Source organism: Rhipicephalus sanguineus, chromosome 8, assembly GCF_013339695.2.
Source record: "Rhipicephalus sanguineus isolate Rsan-2018 chromosome 8, BIME_Rsan_1.4, whole genome shotgun sequence".
Lineage (NCBI taxonomy): Eukaryota > Metazoa > Arthropoda > Arachnida > Ixodida > Ixodidae > Rhipicephalus > Rhipicephalus sanguineus.
In genome coordinates, this window is record NC_051183.1 from 97933554 (window position 1) to 97952760 (window position 19207).

General features: G+C 46.4%; 1 protein-coding gene across 1 annotated transcript; it reads right to left on the minus strand.

The window, feature by feature from the left end:
- Positions 1 to 6601: 6601 nt before the first annotated feature.
- Positions 6602 to 18291, minus strand: LOC125759473 (glutaminyl-peptide cyclotransferase-like). Its single transcript, XM_049418313.1, has 3 exons — positions 18124 to 18291; positions 7024 to 7181; positions 6602 to 6686 (listed from the first exon to the last, which is right to left on the minus strand). The coding sequence occupies exons 1-3, from the start codon at positions 18289 to 18291 to the stop codon at positions 6602 to 6604; spliced, it is 411 nt and encodes a 136-aa protein (XP_049274270.1).
- Between the last annotated feature and the right edge of the window lie 916 nt (positions 18292 to 19207).

Here is a 19207-nt window from a genome sequence, read left to right on the forward strand (position 1 = left end):
CCAATACGCTGATTCACACTCTATTCTAGAATACTGATTGATTTGTTTTGGTATCCCTACAATGTGACCTAAAAATCCGTGACTTCGTTCAATATCATCTGCCGTAACTACAGCCGCACTTCTCACCAACACAGGCTCAGCAACAGTGAAGATTGTACAATTACATTCTGGTTATCGCATCGAATCTTTAAAAACATTATACGCAGTTATCAACTCCTCTCTGCGTTTTTGGGTGGTAACTACAACACATTTGTGGAAGAAACTCTGCACCCGCAGACTCCCGCAACTTGAACAGTAAAGCCTTTCTTTGCTCGTACTAGCACATTCAAATTTATTTTCCTACCGCGCTATAGACCTTTGGACATTCCCTGCCGGGCAATATTCCTTTCACTACCATTAAAAGATATTTATTATGCCGCTATTAACCACTTGGGAAAATACAAAAGTGCGGTTTTCTAATATGTATGTGCTGGTTGTCTTAGGAAACTGCTTGTAATATCTACAGTTCTGTTTGTTGATAGTTTTTTTTTCTTTTTTTTTTCTTTTCTCTGTGTCAGTTCTGTATAACTTATCCCTCCAGCTGCTAGCCCTGCACTGGGGCTCCAGTATATGCAAATAACTAAAAATAGTAAATCTGATGATACCGTACTTAATGGAGTGTACCGCGCACAACAATTTCGAGATGTCTAAGTAAAAATGCCATCTGCGCGTAATGCTTATAAGATCTTTTAAAATACGGTCGTACCGCTATGTTGACGATCCAGAAATAAAAAAAAGGCAAGCACAATGCACCCTCACATAATAAAATGTAATGAGGTTTATTCGGAGAGCCTAGAAGCAGGCGGTAGAGCGGAAAAGAACACAAGGCGAAGAAGATGGTGGTGTTCGAACGCAGACTTTCGTTGGTGCCTCCGCTCGTGGTGATGATCGTGTGAGCCCTGTCATTGTCTTCGTTCCTTCACTATGATTGTCCCCGGCGAGAAAGACGAAGCCATCCTGGGCCGATCTAAAAAGGTGGGAACAAGCGGGTGGAAATACGGCTTTCAAAGCGCTCTACGTGAACAGTATCATGTCCACGCCGACGACGGTCGCCGAGCTGCGTAAGCGGTTCAATGGCGTAATTGACAGGTAATGTGCCCTTGACCACGCGGTAGGGACCATGGTAATTTGAAAGTAGTTTGGTAGACAAACCAGGTGCGCAGGATGTACATGCAGCCATACAAGTGTTCCAGGTGCGAACTAAACACGGGCGCATAGCCGGGATAGCTTGTCAGGGGTGGAAAATTGTTAGGGGCGTATTTCTGAGCAAAAGAATAAGGCCGCCTGTGAGATACAGCATGTAAAACGGTATTGCCCATGTGGAGTTGGGGTGGTTTATGAAATACCCCTTAGCTGTGGTAGGACATACATCGGTCAGACTGGTCGATGTTCAAATATCCGATTAATGGAACATGAAGCTTCCATAAACAATGTATTTGGCATAACGAAAGGAAAAAACAGCGACGAGGACAAAGAAGGAACGACATACAATGCGTCGTTCCTTCCCTGTCCTCATCGTTTAAGCGCTATTTTAACAGCGAATCTGTTTTTGGTCGAGGCTTTCATGTCCGGGGTCGTGGTAGCAGTGATCACGTGGCCTCGCAGTGACGAAGGAGTGAGGCTCGGTAGGAAGGGGAGGGCTGCGAGGGCGGACGATGTCGAGGGGTGATCCTTCGAGAAACGCGCCAAGATGGGGTGACGGTGAGGCGCAGGGGAGTGTAAAATAGCCTGTCAGTGTCAGTGTTCAGGAGTTTCCGCTTTCAAGGCGGCGAACATTTCTCATTTTCCCGACGAAGAAGCCGCCCGATGTGAGCGAGAGCTGACGCGAGCAAGGGCATGTCGTCGTCGAGCCAACCGCGATGTTCGCGCAAGAGAGGCCGAAGCCAACGAACGGGAGAAGGGCGTAAGCTTCGCTATTTCGACAGTGCTCGCGCAGTGGAGCTGGCTCAATTTCTTATCCTTTCGTTATGCAGCACCAACTGGCTCAACGTCGTTCACTGCTGAATGTATCTGGATTACGCTTCCCTTCGCATTGCAAGTCCTGCGCATGCGGGGCGCCGTTTTTTTCGAAACCAGGGTGCTTGAGAGAAGTCGCAACGAGGAGGTCAGATAATTGTTGAAGGCTTTTTGCATAAACAAGAAAGGTGCCCGGTGTGTACTGTGCAGTCTGACTCATATGCCAACGAATTGCACAGTTTTGGACAAATCTTGATAACTAAATGTCGTTTGTCATTCTGTTACTGTGCTTACCATTCAGAGAAGCGCATGAAGTTACCTGGGATGCAATATTCTTTCCAATAAATCGGTTGTTAGTTGGCACCATGTCCTGTCATTTCTTGTCCTCGTTCTTTTGCGCCTCCAAATTTTTTGTCAGACCATGCACCAACTAGCCCAAGAACGCGTTTTAGTCTATTTCCACCTCGACGTAGAGTTCGTGCGCGAAAACGACAGGAGCCTCACTGTCATAGAATTTCAATTTAAAAAATCGGTATTGTCTAAAAAAGAAACACCCTGTTTAAATGTTGCGTGCGAGTGTTATTAAATGCGAAGCATTTCTTAGCGAACCTCTGGCACTTTGAGCGTTTCTATCTACGTATCTATCTATCTATCTATCTATCTATCTAGCCGCCTACGTCTGGGTGCTCTCGTGATCGCCTCCTTAACTTGGTGTAGACCAAAATTAGCCTCGGGGGGTAAGAGGACTTTACGAATATGACTGTGTGGTCATGACCATGAATCACGTGAAAATCCTGTCGCGTGCGTCGTCAAACCCTTTCCTCCAGACACGTGGGCACATACCCGTTTACCACCGGCCGCGGTGTACGGGTATGCGCCACAGGTGATTGACAGTCTATATCTACCCAGGAACGGCAAGAACAGACATTGGTAATTTATATGCGAGAGCGTTAAGAAAAACAGGCATCGGCAGCGTTGACCCGACGAATGGAAAGAATAAAAATCAGGATCCAAGCAGGAATCGAACCCAAGCATTCTGCGTGGCATTCAGGTATCTACCACAGAGCCACGCCAGGCCTATAAACTGGTTTGGAAAAACAGCCCACGCAGGCGGTATTGTCGGTGCAACGTCAATTGGGGTTGTGGTGCTGGCTATCTAATTTTGCAAAAAAAGCAATAAACACTACATGATACTCCGACGATGTGTACTCCTACGATACAGGCGTCATAACAGATTAACGTCTATGGTTCCAGTGTTGGCTCCGCTTTTATAGCAGTCTAATAAACATTATGTTTGTATTTCTATTATTCAGCAAGCTATATTGAAGCATTGCTCGACTCCGGAGGAATACCTTAACGAAAGTTACGTATGATATTCACATCAGCGCAGCGTAAAGTGCACTTAGTCCGCCAGAACGACGCAGGTGCCCTCTTCATTTCTTACGAGGCTGGGTGATGGCCTCATGCTGACCGAGGATGATGACAGATTGATTGACAGCCGCTTTGTAGAATAGGCTACGTAGGTCGCATACGCCCAGGTAGCCTACGAATTACGACAAGCGCCATCCACTGATGCTGGTCTCGTAGCCCTATCCAGGCCTACCAGCCTCAACAGCCTAAACCTCACCAACGCGATGGGTGACTTCAGATTCCGACATGTCGCCTGGCTCTATAAACAGACAATTTGTCGTCGAAATGACCGAGGCAGCCACGATTTCTAACAGCTGTACTATAACCCATATTTCACTACACATGGACCCCCTCGCCACCGCGATCGCGACAGGATCCGATAACAAGTCATGAGCAGCGTCTAGTAGTCACTGATCACGGTGATGATGACCTTGTGCACGAACTGTTGGAACCCCTTCCACACATGCACACGGGTTCGCGAAACGTGCGTGCTTTCTCCGCGATAACGGACAAGTGCACTACACATCAGCTTACCGCTTCTGGTGTTGGTAATACCCACGTTGCCGTTGCAGCGTTACCCAATTGTAAAAAACTGGTTTATAACACATCTTGCGGCTCTTCAGCATATATGTGTGCGTATAAAATTTGTACAAATCTTTAGCATCATTTCGTAACGTTTCACTCAGTAAAAAAAATTACGCCACAGTCACCTTCCCGCCGCACGCTTCGCATACATCGAATCCCACGGTACGTGGGATCTGCCGATTTTTTTTTTAGCTGTGGAATAAACCTTGGTCCGTGGCTGTGTGGCTGTGACATTGGTGGCTTCAAGATAAAGCTGCACATGTTCGGACGAACCGGCAGCGCGACTGTCGGTGATAGACACCGTCAAGTCCTAGACTCTGGCGCAGTTTAGCACAATCTACGTCGATATTATCATGACGGCGCAGTAAATCTAATTTGGTGCACTTTGGCACACTCAAGTTCGCGATATCACTGTGTGCCTCATTAACCCATCCATATTTGTCGACGATGACCTTGAAGTGCCTTTTCTGTGCCATGTTGGAGAGCTGACGAACCCAGCCCTTTGAGCGCTGCAGTATGGAGAACCATCCTTTCTTGACCGTACTTGTAGGCAGGCCCGTAGCCAGCAATTTTTTCGGGGGGGGGGGGGGGGAACTTGTTGAAAGCCTCGACTATTTGAGAAAAATGCCTATTTTCATTATTTATTTTTGGTAAAACACCATGTATCATGCAAATTTCGGGCCCCGCCCCTCCTGGCTACGGGCCTGCATGTAGGGTATGCCTCATGTAAATCCAGCTCTAAATAACTGGAGCCAAACATGGTTTTGGATAGCGTCAGAGTGGATCCATCCAGAGCCCTCGTTCCTGCTGGATTTTCAGTGTTAATGGCACCTTTGCAACATTGCTTTAGGCCACTGGAAGCAATCTCTTCCTTGGAATGCTCTGTGGTGATGTGGACTGCTCGTATGTGCACCCTAGTTTTATACCTGCGTCCCATGGGCACTCTTGAAAGGCCATCCATTTGATGGCCTTCGAAACGCTACAACAATATCGACACAATGGAGTTGTGGTGCTGCCACATGGCAGTTTTCAACGGCCACTGTGTAGTACAGGCGCTTCTCGCAAAAATTGCGTGGCACTGCGGATCTTTCGTTTTCATGTCACCGGAAATTAGATAACTGGACACTTTAAAGTCCAAAAATTCATTTCATTTTGGTTTGACCATTTTCATAACCTGTTTAACACTGTTATATGTATAGTTTTTAAATTATTGATCCGCCTTTTTCACGATGCCACGGCGCATGCAACCTCCCCCTAGCGGGAAAGTCGCGAAACACCTCAGCTTTCGTTCTGGCGATACCAGCTGTCCCCACCGAAACGAGAGATGGCAGCAGAGGGAAATGTACGAGGCGGATTGTGGCACCACACAATGCGGCTGTCACATGCTCTCGGCAATACAGACAGGTCACTGTTGTCGAGGGTATGTGCAGCTCGCAGATTTCAAGTGGTAAAAATACTTGGTAAATAATTACAAACACGTGTACACTACTTTTACAGCATTTTCCTTTGGTTATTTCTCTGTAATTGTGAGTACCAGCACATTGTGAACGAGGGGGCACATTGGTGCTGTTTCCACTTCCGTTGCTGAATGGCCATTGTGGTTTCGATACAGTTGTAGGGTGCTCCGCTGACTCGATGGACTGCTGACTTCACTGTCTTTTAAACCGCCCATGTAGCAGCTCGAACTTGACCTTTGAGTCAAGGGACAATCAGTTGGAAGGGCTCCCAAATGCCCACATTACATATGCACTGTCCCCGCTCACCGATTTCTCTTTGTCCTGAGAGCAGCTGAGTGCCCAACCTGCCCTCTCAGATGTTTGCGCAAGCATGCACGCTGGGTTCACGTCGTTCAATGATCCTTACGGCACACCGAAGCCACCATGCTTGAGTGCTCGTTAACGCATTCTTTGGGCCGCAACAATGCAATGGCCACATATGTCCCATGCATCGTCCACGGCACGTCATCGTGAGGTCGCTCACTGGTCTCTTCCTGTACATGGACAAGTTGAAGACTGCAGCCTTGTTATGGTTCCATTAGTTGCTGCAAATGCAGCACCGCTACTCATTGTCAACTCCTTTTACTTTGTATTAAGCATGTAGTTAAGTGGGAACACCTAATAATAGATAGAATGTAATTTTAGGCATGCATTATGGTGCGCCTAAACAACAGACTATGCAAAGCAGTCTGAATGATTCATGCGCACAGTACCAAGGTTTGTCGGCATGCGACGCAATGTGGAAATTTTTCTGCCTTTTAAACGCAATTTAAACATAAAAATCCTGTTCAAATCGTGCAAAGAATGCTCAATTCTGCCACTATAATTCATAGTCCTTCCACTTTCACTAGTGTATTTTGATACGTTTTGGCCGGTTGTCAGCCCCTTTAGTCACAGTCCACTTTGAATCTGTGCCTAGTTAAACGGACTCGGGCAGGTATCACACTGTCCGATAGACACCATTACGTATATGAATATTCATAAAATTTTCGCACTTGTATACGTCTCTTCTTCTTGCATTCGTCCTTGTCCTGTGTTGCGCCACCGTCTTTTATTTTAAATACGAATATCATGCATGCATAAAGCAAATATAAATACTACTACATGCAGTGCACTTAGCAGCAGGTCTTTCTTGGCAGCTCTGGACAGAACGTCCGGCCAATACTTTCAAGTTGTCTAATGGACACCTCCTCTGTCCACCTGTATAGACACACATAGGCAAGGTGCTGGTATATCTTCAAAGCCATGTTCACCAGTACACAACAACAACTACTACTACTACTGCAATAAGATCACAACTTGGGCGAGTTGGTATCGGTTCATACTTCGGTGTAACAGCACACCACAACAAAATAACCGGAATGATTTGAGCGAGTTGTTCACCTTTCAGTCCAGTTGTTCTGTTGCAGTGCACTGTTACACAGATGTACTACTAATACTACTACCCCTACTACTACTACTACTACTACTACTACTACTACTACTACTACTACTACTACTACTACTACTACTACTACTACTGTAGTGAAGTCCGAACCATAGAGTCATAATGGCAGGCCAGCACCAGGCGATGACAGGCTGAGGGGTCCAAGGTGGCGACAATGTTGCTGAAAACCTTGTTGCCATGAGGTGTTGGGCTTCAAATCTGTCTTCCTCCACATGCCAGTCGAGTTGCTCCATTGACTGCTGGAGGAACTGCACAGTGAGAGATTAGTGGGAATGAATGGAAATACTTCCGACAGCATGCCAGTATCCTCTCATGCCTGCCTGCCTGACATATAGTTTTCGTTATGAACGCATCATTAACTAGTCCAGTACTGCACTGTTCAATCTGAAAGCCAAGAAATCTACACGAGCAATGACAAGTTTAAGTTTCAAAGGATATGCTACACACACGCCTAAATTTCATTACAGCCGGAACTAACGAGTATTAAGATGGAGGGATGACTGAGGCCAGATCATCTGCAGGGGCAGTGCGGCCCTGAATGACAAGCGTCACTGTAGGCCGGAGTCGGGGGAAGATGGAAGCTTGTGATGAAAAATTCGAAAAGAGTTGGTGTGCCGGAGCCGACGTTTCGACAAGCGGACTTTTCTTCAAGGCCGCAACTGCTTTCCTTAGCGCTTGTGTGTATATGTTGAGTGCCCTCTCCTCCAGTTTAAAAAAACAGAGGAGGAAGGGGCAACTGTGAAAGCGGGGGTGGAAGAGAAGGAGAGGTCGCCCTGAACAATTGTGTGAGTCAATTCGACTCACCGAATTCGTCACGGCGTCCACCCCACCCCCGCTTTCACAGTTGCGCCCTCCTCTTCCTTTGTTTGGATTGGAGGAGAGGGCACTGTGCACACAAGTACTAAGGAAAGCAGCCTTGAAGAATACGAGTCGAAACACCGGCAAACCCCTGTTTGCGAATTTTCGCTTGTGTTTTCCTGACTTCTTTTGGGTTTCCACTGACGGAAGATGACGAAACATGGTGAGTGTCCTCTACTTTCCACATAGCTTTAATTGGTGAGAGCCAGTACATCGCTTTCCCGAGGGAAACATGCACCATACATTAGGTTTAAAAGCGGCGCCACGACAAATGACATGCAAGATGTTATCGCTGCTGCACCACGGTACATAACAAATTTCATCATTTATTGCGGCACTAACGACCGTACATACAGGAACGGCGACGGTCACTGTGGAGCGTACGTAGGTCGGCAAAAAATTTGGAGCTCACTCAGACTCACTCAACAAGTATATTGTGCTCTGAGGGCTCACTCGGACTCAGACTCACCAAAATTTTCCTCAACCAAACTCACTCGAACTCAGACTCACTAAACTTTTTCTCAAACGGACTCACGCGGACTCAAACTCGCCAGCATATTACTCAGCCGGACTCACTCAGACTCACGGCTTGGCTTGAGCCTGAGTGAGTCAACTCGTGAGTCCGTGAGCGTGGAACTACCGTTCTTCGATCTTGGTGTCAATGCTCTTTAATGCTAATATCTCACATAATCGGTGCTCTACGATACGCCTTTTGATCTTATACCTTCAAATACGATTATCAGTAATCCAGTAAAGACGTTTTTATGAAATACCTGACTCACACGAGATATTTTTATCAAGCCCTTTCCATGGAAGAGTGGGGGGAGGTCACAGTCCCCTCCCAATTCACGTCTCTGACCAATAAATATTGAGGTGGCGCGTGAACGTAAGTGAATTGAGATATGTGTGAATAGACGAGTATAAACGTGACCGATATGAGGTTGACAGTAATGCTGAATCTGTTATTTCTGTTATTTCCCACATGTGCTAGCTTTGTATTCTTAAACATGGTGTGCACTTACAGTTAGAAAAGTGTGCTGCTAAATTGCCAGAAATCGTCAGCTTACCTACCAAATTTTTCACGCTGCCGCAGCCTTTTGTTAGGCATTGGCCGGTTTGGCCGCGTATGTCTTGCCACATGTAAGAGGTATTTCATAACTACCCCATTTGAGCACTCTAGATATTTCTACTTGTGCTTTACCTCGCACACAACCCCCGTGGCACACCCCCCGTGGCGCAATCAGTGGCTAGGGATCGGTGGTTGACACCGCATCCTTCCGTCTTCCGGTTTCTCCTATGTAAACGCGGTAATACATAAGACAAACCGGAAGCTGCATCAATGTTAGATTAAGGGAACACGAGGCGAATTGCCGCACCGATGGCCTTTCACATATAGACGCGCACTGCAGGAGTGCGGGTGCGCGCCTCAATTTGAAAAAACCAGCATCATCGCCAGAATAATAGACAACTCGCGAGATAATAGAGGCTTTGAACATTCATAACAGCAACTCATGTATCAGCGTTCCGTCCATCGCCCTGCAGCAGAAAAGAATGTGGTAATTGAGCAGGCCAGCGTGATAAAACCCTGTATATTTTATCACCTTCGCGTGTTTCTGTGTAATCACGTGCATGTATATAAGTGTGAGTCGACGTGAATAAAGATCAGTTGAGAGTCCGGCGTCTGTCCTCGTGTATTCTTCGTTTGTATATCGTGTCCGTTGCGCTCAGTTTAATCATGAACCCATACAAACTTGCCCAACTATCAGTGTTACTGAAGTTCAGCTAATGGCGCGCGGTCATTGTAGTCTCTGGCGACCTCGAAAGCTGCCAAAAACGCGACCGTGGGCCACGTGTACGACTGAAAAGTGGAAGACACCTGTAAGCTTGTCGGAGAATGGGAAACAGAGTTTTAAAGATGACACTCTCTCTTGGGATAGTTGAACGCAGAAATTTTGGTCTGTCTGTCTGTCTGTCTGTCTGTCTGTCTGTCTGTCTGTCTGTCTGTCTGTCTGTCTGTCTGTCTGTCACACGATTCAGCCAGCGGCCAAAGTTTAAGCACTTGCTGAACGCCCAGCCATCTTGAACTGGTAACTGCGTTTCGTACTTGCGAACATTGTCGATCAAAAAGCAAATAATACGCATATCTGAGGCGCAACATCAATACGTAAGTACGAGGTGGTGGTTTCCTTTACTAGAAACGACATATACGTGATTCTAAGACCCTAATGTTTCTTAGGCTGCGCTTGAAATGCGGCGCTATGCACGAAAATCCCTCTGCCGACGATATGGTGCCACCTGGCAGTGCCCTGGGAACAGCATCACGGGTGGCCGCAGATGAGACCAGGACTCATGTAGCAACGTTTATAGACTCATGTAGCAACGTTATAACGATGTCATGTAGTACGGCCGGCAGAAGATCATCGTTTTTTCGACGACATTTGCAGCGAAGCACGCAGATAAGCGGCCAATTTTGTGTAAATGAATCTTTTGGAAGATTATTTTAGTTTTTTTAGTGTTCTTTTGCTATCTCGGCGACTGATTGTTGTGGCTAAGAAGTTATTTCCTTTTGGGTTCCTTAAGCATTGTATGTTGTTACTTTATTAAGCCGCGGAAGCAGTGGCCCGCATCAGAGTGACTGACTGCGTAAAATGTTTTTCTTTTATTAAGAGCACGTTAGTCGTGAGTGAAGAATTGTACGACGCTAATTTTGAAAGAGTGGTAGCGTTGGCGAGCGAAACTGAAGTTTACAGGTTTTCTGCGTTTTATGGGTAACGCGAAGCAGTACTCGTCACCGTTTTAAGGGGGCAAATGAGCAATTCTGAGGAAGGTCTTAGCGTAAGCCATAGTGGTTTACGAAATGCTCATTTCGTCAATGAGTGTTGCTGTTCTCGTGTTAGGATTGACAGGCAATTGAGGCAGTTGTTTTCAGCACGAAACCAACGCAGATTTGGTCAGGTGCTCCTGATGTGTACGGCATTGAGACTTATTTTCTTAGCGTCTCGATCTTCGTGGTCATTTAGGTTCAGACGCATGTTCAAAGAAGTTTAGTTTCTATGGATGTGGCGTACGGCTGATGGTATGTGTAATATTTCAGCGCTTTATAAATGCGAGTAGTGTAAATCTGAAGCGACCAGCAGAGCCCAATGCGTTTCTTTCTGTACCAGAGGGGCGGACATGAGGAGGTAACATTAACCAAACGAGCTTGTTAGTGCGCGATGTCATTCCCATCTACTTCTTAATATGTACTGATGCGCTAGTTGGGTGAGCCATGATTTTCGAATGGCAGCGCACAGCGCTTGTGTTTGCGTATTTTATGTGTACGTATTGTTGCCCTTTTGTGCGCCGCCATTCGAAAATCATCCCTCTATTTTGTGATTTTCATTGAATGCTTATGGATCGTGCGATCACTTGAGCTGGGCATTACGCTTTACCGAACGTTGAGGTTAAGGAATACGTTTCAGACAGTTATAAGACGCAGATGAATCTGTGGTCAAAGAGTTTGCGGAGTGCGTCAGTGTGTCCCACAAGTAGGTAATGGCGGCTACGTTTTCAGCTTGTTTTGAGTGAGCGTAAGGAATACGCACAGATATCTTTTGTAAGTTTCTCCTCTTCCATGACTGTTGTAGCTTTGGCGGCATGAAATTCCGTCAAAATTTTAGAGTAGCGGTTTTTCATTTGTTTGTGTTTCTTGAGAAGCCTGCAGGGTTTTAAGCGAGACCAAGGCGCGTGATCGCGGCATGGCACTGGAGTTGTGTGGTTCGCTTTGCGCTGTCGGTCATTGTGAGATGGTTTTGGAGTTTGTTGAGAGTTCGCAGTTGTGATTCCAAGTCAAGCCATCGTCCTCGTCACCAGTCGTTCTCTTCGTGCCCAGCGGTTGTCAGCGCGGGCGAGCCGAGATTTTCCGAGCGGCGGAGGAGCTGTTACGTTTGGCCCTAGAATTCTTCGAGGCAGATGCAATTGTGCGTGCACCTGTCTGCCGGAATGCTGTCTGCCCCATAGTGGGGCTTGGACGGAGGCACGGAGCCCCACCTTTCTTGGAGATGTGCTTCCGCACACGTGGTCAAGTGCGCGAAGCACTTCGCCGGAGTCCAGTTGCGAGGAAACTAACGGAGGTTTCAGGAACACCCCTTTCTTGTGCGGTGTGTCAGCGAGGGACAGCGCCGCTGGAGACGCTCTCATCGATTCAGGTGATGCTTCCACCTGAAGGCAGCCATCAGCACTTGGAAGTGCTCCGGCAGCGGCAGCCAATGTCCATCGACGTTTCACCCCCCCCCCTTCCTTCGGACTAAACTTCCACGCCGACATTCCAATATTCGAGTCGCCGGGGCGTGGTTCGTGAACATCTATATTGTGCGGTGCACTGGGTGTTTCCCCATTGCACTTATCGTCCTTGGCCCTCATCACCGAATGTACTGTGGGGCCCATTACCTCCTTTCTGGCGGCAGGGCGCTGTGGCGGCAAGTCACCGGATTGGCGGGAGCTGCTGACACCGGTTTCGAGTGCCTCAGTGTTGGCAGACTCGGGGCTTATAAAGTCCGAAGACTTTTGTGGTTAATGCGTTCAGTTGATTCATTCGTTCACTCTCTCACTTGTAACTATGTAAGTAAGCCTACGTTCATTGACATTATGAAACCGTTAAGCGCTCGAAGACGGGAACAAGAAGACGACACATAGAGCGACACACAGAACTTCAATGTACCAACTAGCTCGGACCCAGCCTCTGCTATGTTCCTTCTTGCAAGTGCGCGCCTCCTCACCGGGAAAACATCGCTTATGTGGACGGAAGGCGGGAGCCAGCTACCCTAATGAGACCCGCCGAACCCACACCTCACGGTACTAAGATTTACGTGCACGTTTAAAGAACCCCAGGTGATCGAAATTTCCGGAGCCCTCCACTACGGCGTCCCCTCATAAACATATCGTTGTTTTGGGACGTTAAACCCCAACAACTATCTAGCGCCTAGGACATGTTAGACTAAGAGAGCAGCAGAGGAAGTGCGAAAATAATGACCGCTTGGGTGCTCATTGCACACAGCATCAATGCAAGCCATTGTTCAACAAGACGGAGGTGCTTGATAGACACAATGACACGACCAAACTATTAATCTAGAGACGCACCATACTTACAAAAATGGAGCGAAGGTGCATCAGCCAGCCCTCTCTATCTCTTTAAGCGATAGAAAAATTGACTTCCTGAATGTTACGCACAGGCAGTAAACAGATTGTGGTACCTCTCGTGTTCTTTTCTTTGCTAGTAATCAAGTTTTTTTTGCGCTAGTTCGTGCTTGTACCGTATGCAATAAACCTTCACTTGAGAGTCAGCGCTGTTCGTCCTGTATTCTGCGATGTACAATTCTATACGTTATGAATCAAGACCAACCAGCCCGGCTGTCAGCTCTGTTGTCTGCAATGAAGGAGAAATGAACAAACAAAAGGCGCCATTTTCCCAGCTATCGGCACATCCCTTCAGTTACCTAATTATGTTAGACTAGGCGCATACAAAATTACAGTAACGAAATCAATTAAGACGCTTGGAGTAATTTTCAATGAGCATGTATACTGCAATGAGCCTATAGATTTCATTAGCATAAAGGTGTGACGCATGGTTGGTGTTTAAATCGTTGTCGGCGTCTTTTGCCTGTTAGTGTAAAGCGACTTATTTGTCAAGCTCTTTCCATGCCCATTTGAACCACTGTGCTTTAGTATGGGCAAACACTAAATTCACAAATCTGAATAAGCTACAAATACTTCAGAAAAGAGCGATTAGGGCAACAAACTGTACCTTAAACACAGAGGACAACCTTTTGTTAAGCATAAAATTGTTACGGCGACAACATACACCAATTCAGGTTGCTACAATCCAACATTAGTGCAATAGCCGAAATCTGACGCATTTCTGACACTTGCAAATCTTGACCGCACTCGAACCATTTACTTCCATCGATATAAACCCCCCTGGAAATTCCATTATCACGCACTATTTGCGGCACGCAAACCCTTAGCCGCACATTACCAGCCATTCTGTCTGCAGCTTCGCACTGTTTGCATTGTGTTGCTTTATATCATTGTATTTCACTAAGCCTAGAACTACAATGTCATTATGTGTTCTCTTTCTTCTGATGCAAAACACGATTCTATATGCACTATTATTTTATACAAGTGGGTATTAATTATTCGTTTTCGCTTGTATATTTACCCTGTCATTTAATTAGCTTTTTGTTGGTGTTATTACTTGCTTGTTCTTGCATCTTTGTTTCTATTATTACCCTGTCCTTGCCCCTACAGGATGGACGGTCAAGCTGCAGCAACTGCAGCTTTTTTGCCGCTTCCCCATTTTCAGCGTTGTATCTGTTTGGTGAAAAATAAACAATCACTCATCACGCAAATCCCAGGCAGACCGATAGTATCCAACAAGAATACAACTACTGAGCCGCTATCAAGATTTCTCAATCATCGTTTATCTACTGTACTAGCCACTTTTCCATTCTTTGTTCAAGGTGCACCTCTTTCCTTCGAACAATACATTCCATTAACCAAACACAGACGCTCTAAGATCGGACCATTCTGATAACATTAGATGTTTGCTCCCTGTATACGAATATACCTATCACTGAAGGAATTGAAGCGGTCTCAAATTCACTTATTTCTGAGTGACTTTGCATCTCGTCACAAAAATTAGCCCTCACGCTTAATTATTTTCAATTTGATTCGACCTACGACCTACAAATTTGGCACTATTAACCCCTTTTGGCAACCCCTTTTACACCAACATACGCCAACATTTTTATGGGGCTGTTAAAATCAGAGCTTTACAATTGTCGCCGGCAAAGCCTACCACCTATATCCGCTACATAGAGGACATACTGATTATATGGGAACATGGCGTAAGCGCACTGAACGCGTTCGTGGATCATTGTAACAAGTTTCGCTCTAGTATTCAATTCACCATGCACCATTCGTTCAGTGAAACTAACTTGCTAGACACGACGGTATCTATCGAAGCCAGAAAATTTAAAGACGGCGCTATAGAGAAAACCAACAGATAGCCTGGACTACACTAATCATCACACTGCAAACAAGGGATATGTGTCGGACAGGCGAGGCGTAGCGCATAAGAAGGATCTGTAGCGACGACGTCGACTGCGTCCACCACTCAAACAACCTACAGGAAACATTAGGCGAAAGAAACTACCCGCACACCGCTCTAAACGGGGTCTGCAGCGAAGCACGCAAATTGGACAGAACTCAACACTAGGCAGAAGAGCCGCTAGCATTTATAAGGAAATAGTCAAATGCGCTCCCAAATAAAAATAATATCCTCCGCAAGTGTTATCCAATATTAGCAAGCAACGATCCCCATAGAAAAGCGTTTCCCGAAGTACCAGAGGTCGTGTATCGCCGCAATAGGAACTTTACCTGTTGGTGCATACAAAACTAACCATTATTCTAATTCCCACATAATTCCTTGACCTCGTCCAAGACGTAAGACTTGGAAACACCTTCATTATGAAGTATAGTTAAAAGCACCGGAAGCGATTACGTCCATCATGTAAAACCTAGTTTTGCTTGCACCAGTTGAAACGTCATCGACATGATCGAATGTTCATACTGTCACCAAACAGTAAACTGGCCTGTCACCCTGTTAACGTTAGATTAAACGGTCATCGTGCGGACACGGCAAAGAAATTACCGAGTGGCAGAGCGTTTGAATGTAGCAGGAAACAATTTGGACAATCTCACACTTTACATACTTCAGTCGAACTTCCGGTCCCCAAGAGACAGAGTATAAAGAGCCAAACCTTATTCACACGTTTAATACACCCCAGCCAGCAGGTATAAACGTTTCAAAGGGGGCATGTTGGAAATAAAAACACTGAACGCCCACCAAAAAGCGGTTGTTTAAAATATAATAACCTTTCGCCTTCCACACAGCCTTGCTCACTGTTGAGGTGAACAAGGCTTCCGCGTGGAAGCCGAAACGTTATTATTTTTTCAACAACACATTTTTGGTCGGCGTTAAATGTTTTTATTGCTACCATGCCGTTACACCCCAACCAGACGAGATTTCGTTCAATTCTCAATTTCGCTTCAAAGGGGGCTCTTGAATCCATCCGAAATGGTGCATACACAACGAGCACCAAGTGAATTGGCCCCTCTTTAAGAAGCGTGCGAATCCCCGTGAAATTATCATTGGGAAGTGGAGCTTCCTAGTGACGACCATAATTCAGCTAATTGTCTACCCTCCCCCCGACCCCACTTTCTTTTTCACGGAATAGTCCCCTTTCCTTTTTGACTCACCCAATTTGTCACGGCGGCCCCTCGTTCTCCCTCACCCCCGCTTCAACAGTTATCCCAACACCTCCCATCCTTTGGATTGAAGGAGAGGCCACGAACCATACACATAGAAGCGCTAAGGAAAGCAGTCGCAGCCTTGAAGAGGACAAGTCCGCTTGTCGAAACGTCGGCTCCGGCACACACCTTGTTTACGAATATTTCACCAGAAGCATCACTGTAGGCTCTGGCATTTGTGCACTACCAAAGGCCGCAGATGCTAATGACAAGAATGCATCATCATTGGAGACACTCGAAGACAAAAATATCGATGTTTTGTGTAGTGTGCAAGGTGCGGCAGCAATTGGATATATCTACAACAGAATTCAACAATCGTGGCATAAAATGTCTTGAGCCACTTCCTTCATTTTAGAATGTGACTTATCACAAGCAAAAATACCAGTTCTGTAAAAAAAATTACTGCACTCCGTGGCTCAAAGAAGAATCGCCTAATATGCTCCTGGTTATTGATATTTTTGTGGACAGAATCACAACACACGTAACGAATAAAAGCACCCGGCTGGTCCAAAGCGAGAGTACACAGTTAATGTTTTGAAGGCCCAGATTAAGCAATATCAATGACAATAGATTATTGGTCAGCTGCCAGCTCGTAAAACATCACAAGCTACGTGACGCCAACAGGCAGAAAAAGAGTGTTCCACACTCGCCGCCATGGCTGCGACTGGCGCTGACTAACACTCCTAGATTTAAGTGCACATATATACCCCATAAAGCGGACGGGAGGATGACCGCCGCCGTAGCTCAGCGGTAGAGCATCGGACGCGTTATTCGAAGGTCGCAGGTTCGGTCCCTGCCGGCGGCAAGTTATCTTTTCGTCCACTTTACTTTCTTCCCACTTTATCCTAATTAGAACAAATAACATCCCCCAATCCTTTCTTTGGCATTATTGTCTGTTAGTTCTCATTAATATGTGTCTAAGAAACGAGCCCTTAAAAGTTACCGTCTTTCCCTCATTCATAGCGAGGGTCTCGTTCTGGCAGACTTGATGCCTTAAGCTAGTATGCGAGGGATTATTAGTCAGCTGCCAGCTCGCAAAGGATCACGTGCTACGTGACGCCAACAGGCAGAAAAAGTGTGTTCCACACTCGCCGCCATGGCTGCGACTGGCGCTGATTAACACTCCTAGATTTAAGTGCAAATATATACCCCATAAAGCGAACGGGAGGATGACCGCCGCCGTAGCTCAGTGGTAGAGCATCGGACGCGTTATTCGAAGGTCGCAGGTTCGGTCCCTGCCCGCGGCAAGTTATCTTTTCGTCCACTTTACTTTCTTCCCACTTTATCCTAATTACAACGAATAACATCCCCCAATCCTTTCTTTGGCATTATTGTCTGTTAGTTCTCATTAATATTGTGTCTAAGAAACGAGCCCTTAAAAGTTACCGTCTTTCCCTCATTCATAGCGAGGGTCTCGTTCTGGCAGGCTTGATGCCTTAAGCTAGTATGCGAGGGATTATTAGTCAGCTGCCAGCTCGCAAAAGATCACGTGCTACGTGACGCCAACAGGCAGAAAAAGTGTGTTCCACACTCGCCGCCATGGCTGCGACTGGCGCTGACTAACACTCCTAGATTTAAGTGCACATATATACCCCATAATGTGGACGGGAGGATGACCGCCGCCGTAGCTCAGTGGTAGAGCATCGGACGCGTTATTCGAAGGTCGCAGGTTCGGTCCCTGCCGGCGGCAAGTTATCTTTTCGTCCACTTTACTTTCTTCACACTTTATCCTAATTACAATGAATACCATCCCCTATACTTTCTTTGGCTTTAATGTCTGTTAGTTCCCATTATATTATGTATAACTAAGAAACGAGCCCTTAAAAGTTATCGTCTTTCCTTCAAATTAAGTAATAGTGGTTTGTCCCAATGACCCCATTCACACAATAGCGCAAGTCAGGCGTTGGAAGACTCCTGTTCTGCACTGCTACTCCACTCTAGGCATACAACATAACAGCAACCACACAGACATAGTTTGCGCACCTGTCGTACTTTCCTGTGGCCCGGACTGCCAACAGTGCGCGGCACAAGAATGTTGCGCAGCACATCGTGGAAGGTCTCTTGCTCTGCCAAAGGGAGTTCACTTGCGTACAGCAGCTGATCTTGGACCAAAGGCTGCAGGTCACGCACCCACTGCAACAGAAGGCACATTCTGGTTGACTTGCAATCAGGGCAACACAAAGGCGTTTAACAATAGCGTAAACAGCTCATTTCGCGGAACTTCCGGCGTGGTTCTCCGTGAGCGAGAAATCGCAACAGATGCAAATAATAAAAATTGTCGCTCCGAGACGCAATCGAAGCCAGGCCTTCTGCGTGGCAGACATGTCTTTTAATACAGAGCCACGCCACCAATCAAAGCTGCTTCAGATGAAAACTCGATACAGACGTCATGTAGTACGAAGAGCCAGCCAGCCAGCCGGTCAATCAATCAGTGAATCAATCAACCAACCAATCAATCAATCAATCAATCAATCAATCAATCAATCAATGTAACTGTTTTCATGATCAGAAAATTGAATAGTCAAACATTATTCGGACCGATAGCTTAAAGAGGCTAGTGGCCGGTCCAACGCAATATGCCATAAAGAATGTACAGGTCACCTAAGAGGAATGAAAACAAAAAGGAACGTACATACATATACACTTAGTAGCATACAGCTTGCGATACGCAGGTACTTAAAAAAGCCGCACAGCTTGCCATTTGTGGTACGAGGAACAGCGGAGCTGGGGGTCAGCCTAGCTTGTCCTAGTTGGTTAACAAGTTTTTTTACGTTTTGCTATGTATTGCCAAGTTCTGCTAAGTTTTTGCAGGCCTTTCTAGGTTTCGCTATGCTTTGCTAGGTCTCTTTCGTCGTCTTCGTGCGAAGGTACGGCAACGAAGGGCAACTCTTTGGCCAGCGCGTCGGTAGAAGCACGTAAGCTGGGCCGCCCATTGTCTCCACCTGTGAATTACTGCGAAGGGACGGCTTGTCATACTCGTACGCGACACTCCACTTGGCTAGAAACGCGTCGATCGAGTGTGCCGGCCGGCTGTTGAGCCATCTCTTTTGGGGCCAGTCAGTCTCAG